This window comes from Pristiophorus japonicus, chromosome 14 (assembly GCF_044704955.1).
Source record: "Pristiophorus japonicus isolate sPriJap1 chromosome 14, sPriJap1.hap1, whole genome shotgun sequence".
In the NCBI taxonomy this organism is placed as follows: domain Eukaryota; kingdom Metazoa; phylum Chordata; class Chondrichthyes; family Pristiophoridae; genus Pristiophorus; species Pristiophorus japonicus.
Window position 1 is genome coordinate 18904589 of NC_091990.1, and position 22530 is coordinate 18927118.

General features: G+C 48.3%; 1 protein-coding gene across 1 annotated transcript in view; it reads left to right on the plus strand.

Moving 5' to 3' along the window:
• The first annotated feature begins 132 nt into the window (after window positions 1–132).
• Window positions 133–22530, plus strand: part of LOC139279766 (transcription factor HIVEP3-like) — a 71700-nt gene continuing 49302 nt past the window's right edge. Inside the window, exons 1-2 of the mRNA XM_070898970.1 lie at window positions 133–5436; window positions 7188–7333. Coding sequence (XP_070755071.1) covers window positions 133–5436; window positions 7188–7333 — 5450 coding nt within the window. The remainder of the gene's footprint in view (window positions 5437–7187; window positions 7334–22530) is intronic.

Genomic DNA, 22530 nt, shown 5'->3' on the forward strand with positions numbered 1-22530 from the left:
ATAAACATTTGGAGCAGGTCAAACATTCTTGGCTAATGTGAGCAGCACAGGGATTTTCTAAAAGACAACAAATTTAGCAAATGAATCCTGCCAAACTCCAACGAAATAGTACTTGAAGCCTTTTGCTGGGTCATGGAGCCTGAGTCAAGCACTGCACGCCAGAAGAGTACAGGAAGGTCTGATCATAGTCCAGGCAGGAAGTCAAGCAGGGGTGAAGTCTCTCCCCCAAGTGTAAGGTCAGCCATTGCCTATCAGCCAGGCCAGCTTCATCCCCAAGGAAGCCTCGGTGGTGACCCCATCCCACCCCAGCCGTGTTTTCCAGGGCCGCTGCAGATTCCCGCGGAGCGCGCCCAGCAACAGGCCCCGACGGCGGACCAGCCAAAGCACACCAGCGCTTATCCCTACGAGCCGTCGCACCACGCCTCGCCCCAGCTCCTGCAGCAGCCCATGCCACCAGCATTCATGGCCCCTGTGAAACCAGAACTGGCCCTGGAGAGACGCTCGTGGCAACTGTTCGACCCGAGGGGGTCCGTCACCTCTGGGCCTTTCGTGCACTCCGGGCTTCACTCACACGGGCACCTCCTCGCCTCCCGTGGCCCCATCATTCCCAAAGAGGACCCCCAGTCTGCCCAGCCGGCGTATGGCCACCACACCACTCAGGTGACTTTGAAACCTGAGGAGGCGCCCAGGAAGGACAAAAAGCCTCAGAAGCCTGGCAAGTACATCTGCCAGTTCTGCAACCGACCGTGCGCCAAGCCCAGCGTGCTCCAAAAACACATCAGGTCACATACGGGTGAGCGGCCCTACCCTTGCCATTCGTGTGGGTTCTCTTTCAAGACGAAAAGCAATTTGTACAAACATAGGAAATCTCACGCTCATAAACTCAAAGCAGGGCTGGTCTCGGGCACAAAAGGAGAAGCGTTTACAAGCACCTCCAGTCTGGAGATGGAGAAACTCAGCGGGGACGAGCCCGAGGAACATACAGAAGGAGATGAAAGCACAGACTCGGAAGACGAGACTTCTGGGATATTGGGCCACTCGCTCGACTTGCCGTCCAAACATAAGCACATTCCAGGCTCTAGTTCATTCGGCGCGCAGGAATTGAGCCCCAGGCAAGCAGCCTTCATGTTAGCGCAGCAAAGCGAAACCCCATCTCTCGATGAAGGCTCGCAGGTTTCAGAATCCTCCCTGGACCTCTCCTTCAGCCACAAGTCGGAAGACTCGCACACGATTAAGCAAAAACTAGCACTGCGGCTGAGCGAGAGGCGCAAGGCGTTGGCCGATGAGCAATCCCAGACCTTTCTGAGCCCCGGGAGCAAAGGGAGCACAGAGTCGGGCTACTTCTCCCGGTCAGAAAGCGCAGAGCTGCAGATCAGTCCCCCACAGACCAGCGCAAAGTCCTACGCTGAGATTATTCTCGGGAAGTATGGTCGGTACGGCCAGCGAACGTCCATGATCGCGGCGAGCGCCACTCAGCGGACGCAGCAAATGGCCTCGGAAGACAAGCCTGGCGCACTTTCATTTTCCGTGCCTAAAGCCCAAATGGAGCAAAACGTTATCGAACACATCACCAAGCTCATCACCATTAACGAAGCTGTGGTGGACACCAGCCAGATCGACAGCGTCAAGCCTCGCAGGACCTCATTATCGAGACGCGGTAGCATTGAGTCTCCAAAGCCAAGTACCTCCAGAGATGCTTTCCAGTTCGACCTGAAGTCACTGGGCCCCAGTAGCATGAGCTCAGATCCAAGCAGGCATGCATTCTCAGCAGTCCACCATGTCCACAGTGCCACCGAAACAGTGCCTCTGACGAGAAGCAACTCCATGCCTTCTGCAAGTAGCACCTGTTTCCCGCCAGCGTTCAAGGGAAGCTACTCGTTCGACGATAGGATGACGGAGCCCGACCAGGTCTTCAGTCACGGGCTGATATCTCACCACCGCATGCTGAAGAGGCAGAAGGCAATCGAGTTGCCTGCGGGGATGGAGTATCAGACAGAGGAATGTAGTTATTCAGGGAAAGAGTCGCAGGCGCTGCCAAGCAGGTCTGGCGAAGAGCAGGAACCCGCCGAGACTGACCCCACCAAAAAGAGCAAGAAAGGCCCGCGGGTGAAAGGGCTGATGTACGAATGTGACATCTGCGGGGCGCGGTACCGCAAACGGAACAACTACGAGACCCACAAGAAATATTACTGCTCCGAACTGCACGCGCCGAGATCCCGGCCCTACCTGGCGCACGTTGCCCGGGAGACGGAACACCAGGCTCTACCTCACGACGTGCAGCCGCAGATAGTGCACTACAAGCTGCGCCCGTCGCTGGAGCTCACGCCGGCGAGGAAGAGGAGGAAAGAGAAGAGCTTTGGGGACGACGAAGAGGTCCCAGCAGACTATGGCAGCCGGGCGACCTCCTCTGCCGTGCCGAGTGCGGCTGCTGGTGCCGGGGTCAGTCAGTCCTCGGCGCCTCCGTCGTCTCAGACTGCTGGCGGCCCGACGGTGCTGACCCTGCCGATTGCCAAAAGCGAGTCCCTGCAGGCGACGGAAGCAAGTTCAGAGCCAGGACTCCGACCGAGGCCCGCGTCAACAGAGACATCATCGTACGCACCTCCGGCCCTGAGCTCCGACAGCAGCAGCAAAAGAACGACCGGGAAGGAAATTTCCGTCATCCAACATACCAACGCATTGAGCAGGCCCAGCTCGTTCGAGAAATCCGAATTTCTCGAGCAGCTCAGCAGTGTGAGTTCACAGGAAAGCCTGTCCCTCGAGTATCCTTCCCAAACCGGTGACGCCGAACCAACCGGAGCTTGGCAACCAGTCTCTCAGCACCCTCGCCATCGCCACCATCACCACCATCCCTTGCAGGCCCGGTTGGTCCGCCAACGGAAAATCCAGGTACCCGAGATCCTTGTAACGGAGGAGCCAGATAAATCGGAGAGGGAGAAGGAAGCCAGCGCGAAAGAGCCAGAGAAACCCCCCGAAGAGTTCCAATGGCCGCAGAGGAGCCAAACGCTCTCGCAGTTCCCGACGGAGAAGCTCCCGCCGAAAAAGAAGAGATTGCGCCTGGCGGAAATGTCGCAGTCGTCGGGCGAATCGAGCTTCGAGTCGGTGACGCTGACCCGAAGCCCGAGTCAGGAGAGCAGCATCTCCCATGGCTCCAGCCGCTCGGCGTCGTTTGACCGGGAGGAGCACAGCAAGCCGGAAGCCGCCTCGTTGAAGGAACTTGCCGGGCAGCCGCCTGAGATCCACCCCAGGCCTCCGGGCTCACACATGCTGACCGTCCCCAGTCACCACCATCACCAACGTGAGATGAGGCGGTCTTCCTCGGAACAAGCCTCCAGCGGGCAACGCCCTTCCGAAGCCTCCGAAGCACGCAGCAAGTCTTTTGACTACGGCAGCTTGTCCTCTGAATCCTCCTTGGGCCCCAAGCTCCTCTCCCCTTTGAAAGAACGGAGGCGGTGCTTCCTGGTTCACCAGTCGTCGCTGAGCGGGTACGCCGAATCCGAGCAAGACGCCAAACCCGGTACGCGGCAAGAGAAGCACGAGCCAGCGCACGCGTTAGGCAAACCTTCTGTCCACGGTCTAAGTCCTCACTATCATTCTCCCCCTCCTCCGTTGCCTCACCCCTGCCAGCTGAGTGATTCACAGCCGCAGTCCGATATGCCCCAAGTGTTTTACCCTCCGCCACCAACCGAGGCCTTCCAGGTATTTCAGCCGCCGTTACCACAGGCAGTGCCGCCACAGAAGCAATACTTGCCGCAGCAACTCTCTGCTTTTCCAGGTCAGCATCTCCTTCAGCAACAAGGGCAGATCTCGTCACTGCTCTCATCGCCGGGGATGTCAGAGGTGCTTTCAACTCCCGTCCCCGTGCCACACGCCCCGTACCCCCTGTTTCCGTCGCCGCAGCTGCCCATCCGGCAAACACAGCTCCAGCCGGGACAACAGCTTCTGCCACAGCCGGTGGAGTTGCCAGCTCACCCTTCCTCGCTCCTGCACATGCAGCGGCCGGCTCCCGCCTCCGCTCCTCCGGCCATCTTCCTACCCGTGCACTCGCAGCTGGCCTTTCAGTTGCAGGCAGAAGCCGGCGGCCATTTCCGGGAGCAAAAGCACCCGTCCCACCTGTCTCCCCCCATCCGCGTGGCCCCTCGCTCGCCGCCTTTCCATCCGCAGCCCGAGTACGGTGCGGCCGGCCCCGCCCATTCCTCGGCCATGCCGTCGGCGGGCACGGCGTCCCTGTCGGTCTCGCAGCCCTCCATCACCGAATTTCCCGAGCATCTGCGGCCTGTGGTGTCGCTCGTGGTGCCCGTCCGGGTCCAGACCCACATGCCGACCTACGGCAGCCCGATGTACACTACTCTGTCTCAGATGTTGGTGACGCAGTCGGCAGAAAGCCCTTCGACGGTGGTCATCTGCAGAGTGGAAGACAGCAGGCCCAAAGGCACCCTTGTGTGCACTGCGGCAATGCACGGAATCGGCCTGGACTTGGCACAGATGATTGCTGGCCACCACAGGGACTTGTTCCAATCACCCTACTTAAGAATACCATTACCCATGACCGAAAGAAAGGGTTATATACCACTCGCATCACCAACAGAGGGCACGTACGGAACAGATAGTTATCCGTCTACCATTGGTGGAAGCAAGCGGATGTTGTCTCCAGCAGGTAGCCTAGAACTGACGATGGAGACCCAGCAACAAAAACGCGTCAAGGAGGAAGAGATTGAAGAGGAATCGGAAGAGAGCACTGAACCGGTGAAACTTTTAAGTGCAATACATTCAAGGGTCGAGGACACTGCAAGACTGCAGAAACCTCAGCCAGCAAGACAACGCCCGTCTGAATCGAAGGCATCGTCTACTCAAACCTCCCAAGAATGGGATTCTGGTTCAAAGCAAACTCTGTCCCTCTTACAGTCCTCCGTGCAGTCGCCCGGGCCTTCGGAGAAATACAAGCAGTGGCCGGGACACCAGTACAGAAGCAAAACGCCTTTAGGGCCAGTGAAGAAAGAAGATTCCCAGGAGACGGTCCGAGAGAGATCCCCTCTGCACTTGCAAGAGCTTCAGCAACTCGCCTCCAGCACTTTACCCGAGCCAAGCACCAGTCCCAGCGCCGTGAAGTCCAGCACCTTTCTCATCACGGACGTTGGCGACGTCCAACAGGTCCTCCACTTCCCGAGCCTTCACACAACCACTAACGTCAGTTGGTGCTACTTGAAGTACACCAAGCCAAACCCCATGGAGCAAACTGACCGGAGGTCATCTGTCTACGCCAGTTGGTGCATCAGCTTGTACAACCCCAACCTACCCGGCATGTCCACCAAGCTGAGCCTCGCGCTTCTCAGATCAAAGCAAAAGACTAGCAAGGAAATCTACACCATGGCTGCAGTTCCGCACCGAGAGACAGGAAAATTGGTCCCATCGAGCACGAGGAAACTCCGAGTTAGTGAGGTAAGGCTGCAGTGAGACCTGCCTTTGATGTTTAATGCTGTATGTTGCTAATAGGTCCATTGAGAGCAATAATCTTAAATCTTCGGTAAATGTAAAAATATAAACCACATCATTAAAAAAGGTGCCCTGAGCTTGCAATTGGGACTTAGTGCAATTTATTTTTTTTCTTCTTTGTCGCATATTCCACCAGAATCTAGTTACCTCTTTGTAAACTTTAGTAAACATTTACTAAGATTAAAATCAGTAGTGTGTGTGTACACTGTTGTAAAAAGAGAACTGTATTGGAGAAAGTGTTGAAGGTGGCTTTTGCCCTATGTGAAATTAGTTGGCCAGTCTCAACACAAAACGATCCCCAGGTTGTCACTGTCACTCAGAAAGACCACAGGGTGACTGATGTGGGAAATGCAAAAACACCACATTATTGCAGCAGGGGTTGCTTTTCTGGATCACCACACCATCCTCCTCCAATGCCTCTCTCCTCCATTGTCTGGCTCAGTGAGACTACCCTTGTTCAGTTCAGTCAGCCGTGGCTCAGTGGGCAGCATCCTCGCCTCTAAGCCAGAAGGTTGTGGGTTCAAGTCCCACTCCAGAGACTTGAGCACATAATCTAGGCTGACACTCCAGTGCAGTGCTGAGGGAGTGCTACACTGTTGGAGATGCCGTCTTTCGGATGAGACGTTAAACCGAGGCCTCATTTGTCCTCTCAAGTGGACGTAAAGGGTCCCATGGCACTATTTTGAAGATGAGCAGGAGAGTTTCCCCCTGTGTCCTGGCCAATATTTATCCCTCAATCAATGCCTAAAAACAAATGATCTGGTAATTTATACATTGTTGTTTGTGGAAGCTTGCTGTGCGCAAATTAGCCACCGCATTCGCTGCGTGCCAACAGTGACCACACTTCAAAAGTACTTCATTGGCTGCAAACGCTTTGGGACATCCTGAGGTCATGAAAAGCGCTCTGTAAATGCAAATCTTTCTTTTCTTGTTCTTCCACTCTTATTTAGCCAGAGGATCTTTACCAATTACTTTTCCTCATAGTCACACAAAGTTTACCTCGAGAGTCCACCATGGAACCATCCTTGGTTTGAGAAGTCTTCCTCACCCATATGCTGCTTTTTGGCGACATCATCTACAAATATGCAATCAGCTTGCGCATACGCACCGATGACATCCAGCTCTCCTTTTCCATTATCCTGACATTTCTACCGCCTCTGTGTTGTCACATTGCTTGTCCAATGAGCCACAATTTCCTGCAGCGAAACATCGGTAAAGCCAAACCCATTGTCTTGGGCCTCAAACTAGGTACCCTCACCATGACTCCACCCCACTTCCCGCTCACTGTCTCAGACTGAACCTGCGACCCTCAAAGTCCGATGTGACCAGTACCCTCTCCAGCACAAATCCAGCAGTCTCTCTAATGCATGTATGGCCTGGTATTGAACACAGTGCTCCTTGTGAGGTCTGACCAATGCATTAGCCACACTTAGCGCAATTTCTGGTGACTTGTATTACGCTGTTCTGGCTTTCATTCCCAACATTTTGTTCGCTTTTGTTAATTGTTTCACCAATTTGTCTGGACATTGACCATTACAAGTCTGCTATTACTCCCAGATCCCTGTCGACGACTCCTTGTGCTGATGCCAAGCTTGACTTTTAAAAGCACGCAGATTGTAAGAGGAAGGGAAGAGTGAGAGAGGTAAGCATGTTGCCCAAAATTAAACTAATTATACAATTCGAATCTTCCTGCATAGATTCATATTCCTTCCCTGCTTTCTGGTGATGGTAGAAAAGAAGTCTGCAAAATAGAGAAGGAGGAAGAAAGGAGAGAGAAGCATGAAGATGAGACCTCAACACCCAAGAGGCTGGAGCCAACGAGAATTAAGATCTTTGAAGGAGGGTAAGAGCAATGTTCGAACATGTCTGTGTATTGTAGAGCGATGGTGGTTTTGGGCTGAAGTGCGTGACCTTTTTAGTGAAGGGAATTTGCCTGGGGGATTCAGTACCGTAGCCCACACATCGTTAGAATGGTTACATTACAAACCTTTTAGAATATGGTTGGTCTGAGGCGATGTTTCAAATACCAGAGGATACAAGTTAAATGTTGAGGCAGATTTTTTTCTTGGAACCAAAGCAGAACAGATTTATAGTGCAATTTGCCAGAGAAGCTATTTGAAATGGTGGGTTCAAGAGGCAACCAACTGTGTTTCTAGAGACAAAATGGATGGAGGGACATGGTGAGAAGGTGGGTAGCTGGCAGTAGGGCGATCTGCGGGCCTAAAGGCCTTTTGTCTGTTTTTAAGTAAACACTCTGCAACACGTACAGCAAGACAACTGACACCGAAGTTGCAGTCAAAACTGTGGGTTACTTTCGCTCATTTGAAATCTGTATTGGATTAACACTGGCTTAATATGAGGCATTTGCCACGTGTTGCCTCCCATTGGCACCATTTGTCACAGCGAACATCATTGTCTAGCTAAGGGTTCACGGTCTGGGTCGCAGATTGCTCATGACCAACACAAATGATCACCAGCATTATCCTGGAACAAAGTGAGCAAGTCCCCACTTTCCCCTCATTCAGATGTGGAATGTCTCACTTCTGGGATTGCGTCATCTTTGAGTGACGTGCCTGGAAACTTTCTAAAATCGAAACCAGACACCAAAGGCCTGATTTTCAAAACAGAAGTCCACTTTCCCCCCAATATATCTGTGCCTTACTACGTGGAGCATTAGTCAGTCGGGCACACAATTAATTCTCATTACTGGCAAACAATGAAATTCACGTTATGGCCCCCACCCACCCTCTGCTTGTTCCTGTCTGGTTTTTGGCTTGGCAATGATCGTAATCCTGCTTTTCCACGTGATGCTTCATCTATTGGTCTGGCTGAGAAATGTATAAGTCATCCACTTGAGACATGGTGAATTTGTTTGGCCATTTGCCTTAGGATCCGCACCCACCAATCAATCTACAGGAGAGAGCCCGACAGCTTAACCTTTGAACCCTTTGGCCAGGAGATGCATCCTGAACTGCATATGCTGGCACAACTTTTTGATCACGTCTCTTAGCTGAAAGTAGGCTTCCAGTTGTAAAATTACATTACTTTTGCACGTGTGTGTGGTTTTCTTAAAACCAAATTTCAATATGATGTTCATGTAGTCGTATTACTTAAAACCAATTTGTGCGACGTCACTTGAAGTCAATCTTCAAGGGAAGAGGGATCAAGCCTCAGGTCATCACTCCTTTACCTATAGTGGTTAGAATGTGGAACTCACTACCACAAGGAGTAGTTGAGCCCAATAGCATAGTAGATGCCTTTAAGGGGAAGCTAGATAAACACATGAGGAAGAAAAGAATGAAAGGATGTGTTGATGGGGTTAGATGAAATGTTGTGAAAGGAGGCTCATGTGGAGCATAAACTCCAGAGCAGACCAGTGGGGCTGAATGGCCTGATTCTGTGCTGTAAATTCTATGTGATTCTACGTAGTATTGTGCAGTTAGTATAGTCAGGAAGAAAAGTCGGTTCTTAAATATAAACTTTGGCTTTAAAACCATTAAAAAAAGACACATTCCCAGTAGTTAATGTTAGAAGTGAAGTAAAAAGAGAAAGAAGGGCAGTTACTGACCTGGACCTGCAATTTACTGCCCTCTGATTGACCTCGGTACTCCGATTGGCCTATTTCAAGCAGTGGCCATTAAAAGACAAAACAGTTTGTCAGTCAAATGCAAACACGCTTCAGACCCCAGACTGTGTGCAACATCATAGGAGGACTGCATGTATGTTAAGATAAAGACTGTTGGGGTGATTTGTGTAAGTGCCAGCTACCAAGCTCACTGGCTATACTTTCCGGGAAATCGCAGGTCCACTGCCCATTTGTTTTCTGTCCATTGAAGTTAACAGCGAGAGGATCCAGGCAGCATTCATTCTATGTTATTTATTTCGTGAAGAAATGTCGTCAGGGATTTCTTTACATTTTCCCCACTTTGGTTTCACTCATTGCTTCAGTCACGTCAGTAACGAGAGCTCGGGATTGTCCAGGACCTTTCCGGGTGAGAACTCGACTGAAAACGTGTCACAGAGGGAATTACTCTGTCGGAATGATGCTCTTGGAGAATGCCTTTGGTTTGGATGTTTTGAGCCATTGTGAAAGGTCAAGTAGCTATTCACCATGTGTGTGTGTGTAATAGGCCCACATTATCTCCCACTGAATAAACACTTCACAGTCATTTGGAGGATGCAGATAACCTTTAAAGGTCAAGTTGCTAATGATAGTTCAGAAGCATTTGTTTGAGTGCCAGTGATGATTCTGTATTTTATGTGCCGAGCTAATTTGGATTTTCAGAAGCTTGAAGTCTCATATCATGAAACGTTATCCCAATATTGACTTTAATAGTGTCGCATGATTACCCGGTAGAAAGCTAGATTTCCCAGTATTTAAAGTACATTAGTGCCTCTGTGAAGGTAACATTAGATGGACTGAAGATCAATATTTGTTTTGCTCAATGAAGTGTAACACTGGCTGTAGCGACAATTGACATAGACTTGGACCAGTGACACTGTCGACTACTGCTAATTTGATAACTGATTTATTTGTACAGAACTTTATTCATGCACTTGCTATGCTTACCACCATGCACCCAGTTCAATATAATCTAGGCAGACACTCCAGTGTAGGACTGAGGGACTGCTCGCTGAGGATGCAGTCCTCTGGATGAGACACTGAACCGTGGCTGAGGTGAGGTGGCAAATGAAAGATATTCAATAAAAGAGCAAGGATTTCTCCGGGTTTCCTGACCGAAATGCCTTCGTCTCTGTAAGATTAGGATCACAGGTCACACACAGATTGCCCAAAGGGTCTTAGGAGTCATAAGGCATTTTCTTAAGGAGCGGTAGTTCAAAAATAGTCAAACACAACACACAATTAAGATAGACATAGTAAATATACAACCCGTGACAGATGGGAGCGACCTATAGCCCCGGAATGGAACGGACGAACGTTGAGTCAGAACGGTGGTCTCTGAACAGATCCCGAGCTGGTGGAGGAGTTAGGCCGAAGCCCACACAGGAGGTCCACCTCAGAGGTTTGAGCTTGACCAAGGTGTTAGGCCAAAGCCCGCATGAGATCCACCTTGAGGAAACTCAGTCTGCCTGTTTCTCTCTCTCGGTTGCCTGTTTTTATACCGTATTTCGGTGGGCCGGTGGATACCTTGCATCAATCATTTTTTTACCCATTCAATTGTCCAATCATAGGGGAAAGGGTACCCAAGAGGTCATTTTCTTCCTTATCGCTGTCTGAATGACTTGTTGTCTTTCAAGCGACAGCAGGGCCGAAATTGTCCCAGTTGGGGCGGACTCCCTGATGATCGGGACATTGCCCTTGTGATTTTTTCGGGCAAAATAAGCCAATTTCACTCTATTCCCCGGCCCATGGATCCCGGCAGTAATTATCCATCTAATTCCAATTATCCGCCCCAAACGGGACAGAGGGCAATTTCGGACCCAGCTTGATTATTTTTAAGGCTCCTTGCTAAATCCTTTATAGCTACACTTTCAAGGCCTGTTTTTCTGTCTTGACCTTGGCTCTCTGTGTCTGCGGAGCTGCCACAAGTATTTCTTATATAAATTATTTCTTTTATAATTCGCAATTTCTTACAATTCATGATTTCTTACATCTCTCAGAGCAGCTAAAAGCAGACCCCACTCGTTGGTGCTTGTGGGGCTTTGCTGGCACCTTTGCCTACATAACAACAATGACTGCACTTTCAGAGTAATTTATTGTGTGAAGCATTTCACTGTGACCGGTGTACTCTTGGTATTGGGGCGGGGCTTCCATCAAGTCAATCCAAATCCCTGCGGCATCAGTACAAAGCACGAGGTGCTTCATGCTGAACTTCTGAAGTGGGACTCGATACCTGCTGGTCAGATCACCCGGGACACCACAAAATAAACCCCGCATTCGGACACAGATTCATGAATTCGAACCATTGAAGCCGTTTTGCACTGCACAGAGCAGGTTTTTTTATTACATAGAACATTGCAGCACAGAAACCGGCCATGACGGTGTTTATGTTTTGCACAATCCTCCTCCCACGCTACTCTATCTCACCCTATCAACATATCCTTATATTCCTTTCTCCCTTAGTTACATCAGTAGTTCCCCCTTAAATGCATCTATGCTCCTCGCCTCAACCACTCCCTGTGGTAGCGCATTCCACATTCTAACCAATCTCTTGAATAAAGAGGTTACTCCTGAATTCCTGATTGGATTTATTAGTGACTAACTTATACTTATGACCCTGGTTCTGGTCTCCCCCGACAAGTGCAAACATCATTAAAACAGCGGCAATATATATATATATATATATATATATGTAGGCACGCCACTCTTGAAACTCAGGCACTCAGGGCTAAAAGTTGGGTTGGTTAGTGCCACCCGTAGGGGCGTTAATAGGCCGCCAAGCGCTTACCGCCCGAAGCCACGCTGTTAGTGCCTGCTGCGAACTTTATTGGTGGTTTAGTGGCTGCGCTATCAGTTAGCGCTGCGCACTTTAGCACCACCCGTTTGGTGACGTCGGTGCACGACGTCTGTTAGCTCCCGAACTTCACGCCTCTCGCCTGCTGTAGCGCCTCCCGCTGTCACTGACGGGGAGAGCAGGCGTTCCGTGGAAGCTCCCCGGGGCGGTATTATAAAGCAGGAGCAGGTGGGTGTTCAGTGTAAAAATCTTTGAACATTGCTGTGATTCTGTAAGGTACGGCGGACTGCTGCGGATATTTCCAATGCTCCCTTCAACTTTCCCTCGTTTTTCGGATGAGCTGACCTCCCCGTTAGGCGCTGAGATGCCCGTTTCCTCGCGCCCGAACTTCATTATCCCTGCAGCGCTCCCGCCCCGTAGTGCCCGAAGATTGCTCAGCGCGCCATTCCCCTCTTGGAGCGCTAATCAAGTGTGAACCAGGGGTCACAGTCTAAGGATAAGGGGTAAGCCATTTAGGACCGAGATGAGGAGAAACTTCTTCATTCAGAGAATTGTGAGCATGTGGAATTCTCTACCACAGAAAGTTGTTGATGCCAGTTCGTTAGATATATTCAAAAGGGAGTTAGATATGGCCCTTACGGCAAAAGGGATCAAGGGGTATGGAGAGAAAGCAGGAATGGGGTACTGAAGTTGCATGATCAGCCATGAACTCATTGAATGGTGGTGCAGGCTCAAAGGGCCGAATGGCCTACTCCTGCACCTATTTTCTATGTTTCTAATAGTGAATATCCCGGTTGGAGACGGTAACCATTGCCCGGCGTTAAAGTTAGCGACCAGGCGGTGTCACCACCTCAAGCCAACTGTACTGAATTTTTAACCCTCAGACTTTTAAAACTAGGTTTAAGATGAGTTGTTTGCCGAGCCATCTGCCGGAAATCCAAGTGTGTGTGGCTCTTTGACCATTTTCTGACTCTGAAGCTAAAGTTAATGGCCTAGAAATCCCGGTCGAGGTCTTCCCGCGGGCAAACCACTCACTTCAGGACAGAAAATGCGCACTGACCTTAAGCTGCTGGGCCCGCTCGAGATCCCGGTCCAGAGTGCGTGTCACAGCGTGTGCATGTCGGGATGTGCGCAGGAAGCACGTGAGGCTGGACACCCAATTACAGGTAAGTATTTTCTCATTCATAGTAATTGGAGTTTGTAAATCCGAATCTCCTATTTCTATCAATGAGAAACACTCCAAAACAGACAAACACTATGTAAAACATTTAAAAAATACCTCACATAAATACACTCATAGAAATTAAAGTTGTTAAAAATGTTTTGTAAAGAAAAAAAATTGCCGATTTTTAAAAAAAAGTTTTAATTCTGGTTAAAAATAACCAGGGTTTTTAAAAATATGTTTTTTTAAATGTTTTAAGTGTCTTTTAAAACTCTTATGCCTGTAAAAATAGGCTATGCGCCTGCTTTTATCAGGCGCAAGAGTTTTGAGGACATTTACTTGGCAAAATATGCGTAAATACCGCAATCTTGCCCGTACAAAGGTTCTCGCTGTCAGTCTGCAGAGGATCTGTCAAGCTCCAGATCGGAAAAGCCAGTTTTCAGCGTATGCGCATTGCACACACTGAAAACTGACTTTTCTGGTGCCTTCTCGGGTCCGTAGAAACTTCGTACAGTCCCAGGACGTCGGAATTTCTACCCCATTGTACTCCCACTGCTCTGAGTGCACTGAGGCAGGGAAATCTGCCCACAGAACAATGATGGGACTTTTGGCAAAAACCACAATGCAAGAGAGGGAGTAGGAAGAAAAACACAGGGATTAGGGAAGGAAGTTCCAAAAGTGTGCGTTTGCATATTCTTCTCTTCCTGTTTGCTTTCGGGTTAGCGTTTCTGATTAAAGAGGGATTTGCTACCAGGGCTCTGCTGCTTGTAGAATCTCTCCCTGCTCCAGGGTGGGATCAGCAGACACTTAAAGGACTGATTTATGGGCACCCTTGCAGCTTGGAGTCCCACCAGCCAGATGGCCAGATCGCAGATATGGCTCTGTATTCCGACAGTCCTGTCTCCAACCCTTGCTCCCATCGAGCGAGCACCAGTGCACAGCTGGGAAAGCTTGCACTAGCTCTAAACATTATGAACTGTTCCACTGTTCATTTCACAGAGCCATGAAAAACTTAATTAGCAGTGGCTATTTTTCACAGCTCCATTCCCAGCCTGTTAGCGTCTACATAAGAACATAAGAAATAGGAACAGGAGTAGGCCATTTGGCCCCTCGAGAGCCTGCTCTGCCATTCAATAAGATCATGGCTGATCTGATCTTGGCCTCAACTCTGCTTCCCTGCCCGCTCCCCATAACCCTCGACTCCCTTATCATTCAAAGATCTGTCTATCTCCACCTTAAATACATTCAATGACCCAACCTCCACAGCTCTCTGGGGTGGAGAGTTCCAAAGATTCACGACCCACTGAGAGAAGAAATTCCTCTTCATCTCTGTTTTAAATGGGCAACCCCTTATTCTGAAACTATGCCCCCTGGTTCTAGATTCCCCCACAAGGGGAAACATCCTCTCTGCATCTACCCTGTCAAGCCCTCTCAGAATCTTGTACGTTTCAATAAAATCCCCTCCTCTTCTGCACACATTTACCTTCGTTCACGGCGCAGAAATACAATTGCCGACAACAGTTCAGTTACCATCATTGTCCAACCCGCCCGCTATATGCCACGCAACAGCAGGGCACGGCGCTGGCACCTGGGCAGTCAGCGCCTGGATTGCCAGTGCAGCTGTGGATGTCGGGGGGAAGGTCCGTACTGCCCAGTACTGTGGGAGAGACATCGCTACCTGGTACATATCAGCTGCGTGGTGAGGATAGCGGCAGCCTAACCTGGTCCCAAATTGGCAGAGCCTCACATTGTGCCATCGCAGCTTCCATGCACCGCTGCTGGAGGCACCAGTCAAAAATCCCCTGCTGAAGCAATGTTTCAGCACTTCCAGTCGCATGAGCACTGGACTGTTTATAGTGCCTGAGCCACCTCTGACCTCAGTGTTCGTCATTGAAGGCAACCTTGTAGTATAAAGCGGGCATCTAATGCCAACGGCTGACTGAGCTGAGCCAGGATCAGTTGGGACACGTCCAGCTCGTGTTGGCCTCTGTAGTGATGAATGATGAACTAACAGCAACTGACTGAAACATGATTCGATGTGGTTCTGGTGCATTACAGTCGCCTGGTTTGGTTGAACTTGCACTTCACTTATTCTTAGCAGGGTTTCAAATCCGTTGCCATATTAATCCGTGATGCGTGTCCCCCAATCACAGTCCAGGGGCCACTCCATTATTCTTCCAGTGCTCACTCAGTAAGAAGCAGGGGAAAAGCTATGTAAAAAGAATTTATTTGCAATGGGCTGTCACACTTATTAGCATTTTTTTTGATCTGTTAATTCCCCCTGGGGACTGAAATGAGGTCAGTGGTGAGGCAACTGGGTGCTGTCTATGGAGATGAACACCCACTGACCAACTCCCCTGCGTAAGAGCAAAAGGCATAATTTGTCAGCTGATTCATTGCTTCAAAGCGATCACAGCCCGGCAGCCCATTCAGCCTTGGCTCAGTGGGTAGCACTCTCGCCTCTGAGTCATAAGGTCGTGGGTTCTCCAGGGACTTGAACATAAAAATCGGGGCCGACACTCCAGTGCAGTACTGAGGGAGTGCAACACTTGGAGGTGCCGTCTTTTGGAGGAGATTTTAAACCGAGGTCCCATCTCTGCCTTCTCAGCTGTACGTAAAAGATCTATTTTGAAAAAGAGCAGGGGAGTCCCGATGTCCCCGGGAGAACTCATTTCCTCAATAATGGGCATATAATTGGCAAATGAATTTCAACACAGATCATTGTGAGGTATTATATTTTGGTAAGAAAAATAAGGAGGTCACATATTACTTAGAAAATAAGAATCTAAATGAGGTAGAGGAGCAAAGAGATCTAGGAATACAAATACAGGTACTCAAATCACTGAAAGTAGCAATGCAGGTTAATAAGGCCATAAAAAAGCAAACCAAGCACTAGGGTTTATTTCGAGAGGGATAGAATTAAAAGGTAGAGAAGTTATGCTAAATTTGTATCAAACCTTGGTTAGACCACACTTGGAGTACTGCATACAGTTCTGGTTGCCATATTATAAAAAGGATATAAAAGGGTGCAAAAAAGATTTACAAGGATGATACAAGAAATGAGAGATTATTCCTAACCAGAAAGGATGTACAGGCTGGGTCTCTTTTCTCTTGAAAAGCGAAGGCTGAGAGGTGACCGAATAGATGACATTAAAATTATGAAAGGTTTTGATAGAGTAGACATAGAGAGAGTGTTTCCATTTGTGGGAAAGAGCAAAACTAGAGGCCATCAATATAAGATAGTCAACAAGAAATCAAACCAGGAATTCAGGAAAAACTTCTTTACCCACAGAGTGGTGAGAATGTGGAACTCGCTACTGCAGGGAGGGGTTGAGACGAATACTATAGATGTATTTAAGTGGAGGCTAGATAAACGTCTGTGAGAGAAGGGTATAGAGGATTATGCTGATAGAGTTAGATGAGGAAGGATGGGTGATAGCTCATGTGGAGCATAAACGCCAGCACGGACTGGTTGGGCCGAATGACCTGTTTCTGAGCTGGTTATTCTATATCATCCTATGTAACCACGTTAAAAAAACAAACCAGATTATCTGGTCATTATCTCATTGTTGTTTGTGAGACCATGCTGTGTGCAAATTGGCTGTGGCATTTCCTACACTACAAGAGTGACTACACTTCAAAAGTTCTTCATTGGCTGTAAAGCACTTTGGGATGTCCTGAAGTCGTGAAAGGCGCTATATAAATGCAAGTCTTTTTTTATCAGTTGAGTTAGGAGGGTGGGGGAGAGTGAGAGGAAACTCTTCTTAACCCTTTGAGAACTAAGGCAGCATTTTGGCTCTGCATTGTCCTTTTTCTTTGCTCACGGAATGAATGTTTTATGTGTACACCAAGCTTGTTTTCTTTGTGTTTAGTGACCGACAGAACCTTTTTTTGTTGTAATTCTTCCCCTCCTCGTCTGAAGACTTTGACTCCTGCGGGGGAATGGTCACGAGTGTCAATTACTCCTCGCTACCTCACCCCGAGCCCGAGACAGTGAGGGTATTCAGCTATCGGGTGCATCGGAACAGATCACGATCCAGTCCTCCCCCCAACAATTATGTAGGTCAGCGAGCACCGGGGGTGAAGGGTGAACGGGACTCGGAGCAAGTTATGACACGGGCAGCAGGAGAATAAGCCTGGCACGAATGCTCACACTTTCTAGTGGTTGATTCCAGAGCTTGGAGTGGGAGCAGATTGTCCCTTGGCCTGTAGATCAGGTCTGGTGTATGCAACAGAAAAATTCAAAACAGATTGGCAAGAGAATCAGAAGGGTGATGAGAATTTATTTTACATAAGAACATAAGAAATAGGAGCAGGAGCAGGCCATTTGGCCCCTTGAGCCTGCTCTGCCATTCAATAAGATCATGGCTGATCTGATCATGGACTCAGCTCCACTTTTTTGCCTGTTCCCCATAATCCTTGACTCCCCTGTCGTTCAAAAATCTGTCTATCTCTACCAACAGTTTACTTAATTAGTTGTTATGCTCTGGAATGCACTGCCTGAAAGGATAGGGGAAGCAGATTCAATGGTAACTTTTAAAAAGGGAATTTGATAAACACTTGAAAAGGGAAAATGTGCATGGCTATGGGGCAAGGGGAGGGGAGTAGGACTAATTGGATAGCTCTTTCAAAGAGCCGGCACAGGCACGATGAGCCGAATGGCCTCCTTCTGTGCTTTATGATTCTATGTGGAAGTGCCTTAGAAACATAAGGAAAAACCTCCCTGCCCAATAGAGCTGATCTCACCCAGCCGAGCTTTCTGAGCTACCCGACGGCATTAGGTTGCATGACCCATCCAGACATTTACCACTCGTTCGTAGAATCTTATAGCACAGAAGGAGGCCATTCGGCCTGTCGTGCCTGTGCCATCATTGAGCCACCCTGACACTGAGTGGCCCTAGAGAGTGGTGTACCATCACGCAGTGCCACGGAGGGGAGGAAGGCAGGTCTACGCCCCCACCTGCTGAGTCCACCATCTAACTGGGCTGTCTGGATAACTACTGAGGGGGAGGGGAGGGGGAGGGGGCGGTGGTGGGGGCCAGCATCTCGCCACAGTTGGGAAGAAATCTGCAATGAGTACTTTGGTGGTTCTCACTCCTGGAGTGAGCCAGGTGTTCCACGGGGCAGACAACAGGTGAGGCAGAAATGACCATTTGCAGCAGAGCGCATTTGAAGGTAAATTCATAGCCAGCCTAAACATCAGCAAATAATTTACTTAAGGCCTTCACGGTTGTATTCGCACTACATCTGCAAGCGTTTTTCTACAAATGAGTTTTTACCCTGTGGTAAAGTCTGCGATGGAATAAATATCATCTGTCTTGGGGTAATCCCTGGTGTATTTTATAAATAGTCCACTCTGTTGCACCAGTGTGGAGACACCAGGCACATCCCAGTCTGTCAATAAACCGGTCCAAACAAGCCCCACTGTGATTGTGTGCTTCCTAGAAGTGCTATTCCAAGCGGCCCGACAAAGAATTTGAGATGGTGAGGAATTTGTAAGCTGTCTACGGAGGATAAGCAACAGCAACTTGAGATTAACCGTGGCTCAGTTAGTAGCATTCTCACCTCCGAGTGAGTAGGTTGTGGGTTCAAAACCCACTGCAGAGACTTGAGCACAAAATCTGTACTGAGGGAGTGCTGCACATCTTTTGGATGAGACATTAAACCGAGGCCCCTCTAAGCCGGATGTTAACATAGAAACATAGAAAATAGGTGCAGGAGTAGGCCATTCGGCCCTTCTAGCCTGCACCGCCATTCAATGAGTTCATGGCTGAACATGCAACTTCAGTACCCCATTCCTGCTTTCTCACCATACCCCTTGATTCCCCTAGTAGTAAGGACTTCATCTAACTCCTTTTTGAATATATTTAGTGAATTGGCCTCAACAACTTTCTGTGGTAGAGAATTCCACAGGTTCACCACTCTCTGGGTGAAGAAATTCCTCCTCATCTCGGTCCTAAATGGCATCCCCCTTATCCTTTGACTGTGTCCCCTGGTTCTGGACTTCCCCAACATTGGGAACATTCTTCCTGCATCTAACCTGTCTAACCCCGTCAGAATTTTAAACGTTTCTATGAGGTCCCCTCTCATTCTTCTGAACTCCAGTGAATACAAGCCCAGTTGATCCAGTCTTTTTTGATAGGTCAGTCCCACCATCCCGGGAATCAGTCTGGTGAACCTTCGCTGCACTCCCTCAATAACAAGAATGTCCTTCCTCAGGTTAGGAGACCAAAACTGTACACAATACTCCAGGTGTGGTCTCACCAAGGTCCCATGGCACTATTCGAAGAAGAGAAGATAAGTTCTTCCTGGTGTCTTGGCCAATATTTATCCCTCAATCTCAGTCACTAAAACAGATTGTCTGGCCATTATCACATTGCAGGTTGTGGGTCCTTGCTGTGCGCAAATTGGCTGCTGTGTTTCCAGTGACTACACTCCTAAAATACTTCATTGGTTACAAAGCGATTCAGGGCGTCCTGATGTCATAAAAGATGGTATATAAGTGCAAATTCTTTCTTAGAATAGAGTAAAAGACTGGTTCAAAGAATTGGGTGAGTGTAACTTCATCAGAACTACGTAAATGAGGCTGGTGTAAATCTCAGGGAGATCTGATGACTTATTTGGGATTCAGAGTAGATGTTAAACACCAGACCTTTGGCTCACAAGCTTTGCGCAATCAGAGGGGTTCTGCTGGGGCTGGGGTGTAATCAAGGAGCATAGAAGGAACGTACTGAGCTCGCTTCCACAAGGGAAGCTTTATTAATTGCTGGCAAGATTGTTATTCTAGAGACCATGTAGAATTTGTTGTGTGCAGTGTAAGTGCTTTTTCTTGAAAGTGCATAGTCTTTGGGTAGAAAATGATTACTTGCAGATGGGCTTACAGTGAGAGTTTGTTTAAAAACATTCCACATTTACAGGCTGACCATGTGGTGACTCCCTATGGCCTATCAGACAGCAAGCCTTACAACTACCGTATTTATTGGAATATACAGTCAGGACAAGCTTGATTTCTTTTTTTTTGAACCAGTGTTCTCCCCTTCTCTCCTGAAGGCAGCGGCTCCTGGTAGAGAACCAATTCCACCGACGCAATCAGTCCCCCTTGGCCATTCTTTATGCCAGCAGGCTGTGACAGCTAGAGTTACCAACCTTGGTCTGACATATTCAAAGGATTGCAAAGTATTGACAGCACAGAAACAGGCCATTCAGCCCAACAGGTCCATGCCAGTGTTTGTGCTCCACACAAGCCTCCTCCCACCTTACTTCATCTAAACTCGTCAATATATTGTTCAAACCTTTCTTCCTCATACACTTATCTAGCATCCCGTTGAAGTTGAATGCATCTCTGTTATTCGCCTCAGCCACTCCCTGTGGTAGCTGTGATACATATAGCACCACCCAGTGGACTACTGTGGCATTGCAGCCATTGCTGTTTACAAGAACAAACAGGTCAGGTCACCTGACAGCTTCCTGAACTTATCAGCCATCTTAAAGCTTATGTGTTTGTGAGGTCATACCAAAAACAGAACATTGGCGACGAAGGACAGGATAATCGGGTACCGAAAACATAACAGTAGCGAGTTCCACATTCTCACCACTCTCTGGGCAAAGAAGTTTCTCCTGAATTCCCTGTTGAATTTATTAATGATTATTTTATATTGATGACCCCTAGTTCTGGTCTTGCCCACCCTTTCATAATCTTGAAGACCTCTATCAGCTCACTCCCTCAGACTTCGCTTTTCTAAAGAAAAGAGACCCAGTCTGTTCAATCTTTCCTGATAGGTATAACCTCGCAGTTTAGTTATCACTCTTGAAAATCTTTTTTGCATCTTCTCCAGTGTCTCTCTATCCCTTTTAAAATATGGAGACCAGAGCTGTGCACAGTACTCCATGTGTGGTCTGACCAAGGTTCTCTGCAGGTTTAACATAATCTCTGCTTCTCAATTCTATCCCTGTAGAAATGAAACCCAGTGCTTTGTTCTAGCCTTATCAACCTATGCCACTAAATTTAGTGATCTGTGTATCTGTTGTTGATCTGGTGCTATCATCACATGACTTCCTGCCATCAACTGCCCCACCCCCACACACCCGCCATTGATAGGCTGACACGTCCATCCTCGCAGTGCCCCACCTTCCCACTGCCAATCGGAAAGCGAGCAGACTCTTCATTACCTAATTGGATGCTCCTTGATTGTCAGTCAAACAAACTTTTTTCCCCCATGACCAAGTAATTTATCAAAAATTTTCAAATACTTTTTTTTTTCAACAATATGTTTTAGTGACCATATCCTTTTCCTCCCGGGTTGCTCCTGGAGATTAATATTGAATTCCTGGAGACTCCAGGGCAACCCTGGAGGGTTGGCAACCCTAGTGACAGCTGGAGACAGAGAAGGGCGGGGAAAGTGTGAAAAAAACATAAAGCAAAATAAAAATGCAAACAATGAATCGGACTGTAAGTAGCTGCAAGCCCAGTTAGTCACAGTCCGGGCTCACGAGAACAGTGGCCCTATTTTAAACAAATGTAGGTGAAAGGGCCAAGGGCTGGAGTGCAGAAAGAAAGAACTTGCATTTATATAGCGCCTTTGATCACCACCAGAAGTCCCAAAGCGCTTTACAACCAATGAAATTCTTTTGACGTGTAGTCACTGTTGTATTGTAGGAAACACAGCAGCCAATTTGCGCACAGCAAGCGGCCACAAACAGCAATGTGGTAATCACCATTTTTTTTTTAGAGATGTTGGTTGCGGGATAAATATTGGGCCAGAACAATGGGGAAAACTCCCCTGCTCTTCTTCGAAATAGTGGCCGTGGAATCTTCTACAGCCTTCTGAGAGGGCAAACAGAAACTCAGTTTAACGCCTCATGCGAAAGAAAGTGCAGCGCTCCCTCAGTACTGCACTGAAGTCGGCCTGTATTTTGTGCTCAAGCCTCCGAAAACCCAGCAGGTAAAATGGCGCTGGGCGTGACCGCACCCGACCGCCATTTTAACCAACCGCATGCCCTGCTCCAGCCACACAGGCAGGGTTAAAATTGATCCTGAGGTAAATTGAGATATGGTGATTCGGTTAGATGATTGGCAAGGGAGCTCTTTGTGAGGAAAGGGAGAGGAAGGAAGTGAGAGAAAATGCGAGAGATCAAGAGGAAATGAATATAAAATAACATTCTATATGTTGTTATAGAAAGAGGAAATGACTATAAAATAACAAAAATGCATATTTTTTTTCTGTGAAATCCGCCTCATTTTTCATCAATACCTAACTGCAACATAGGAAACAACTGACATTGATACAGTCTGTTAAATATTTAATGAAATGTGACCCTGTTCTGACTCAATAATTTTGACGCATAATTAGCCAATTCCAATAACTTAATGTGGATAAAGATGCATCTGAGAACTGTCAGCATCGGGAGTGAGATTTATGATCAAAACCAGTGAGACTGATTTGCAAACCCTTTTAAACAGAT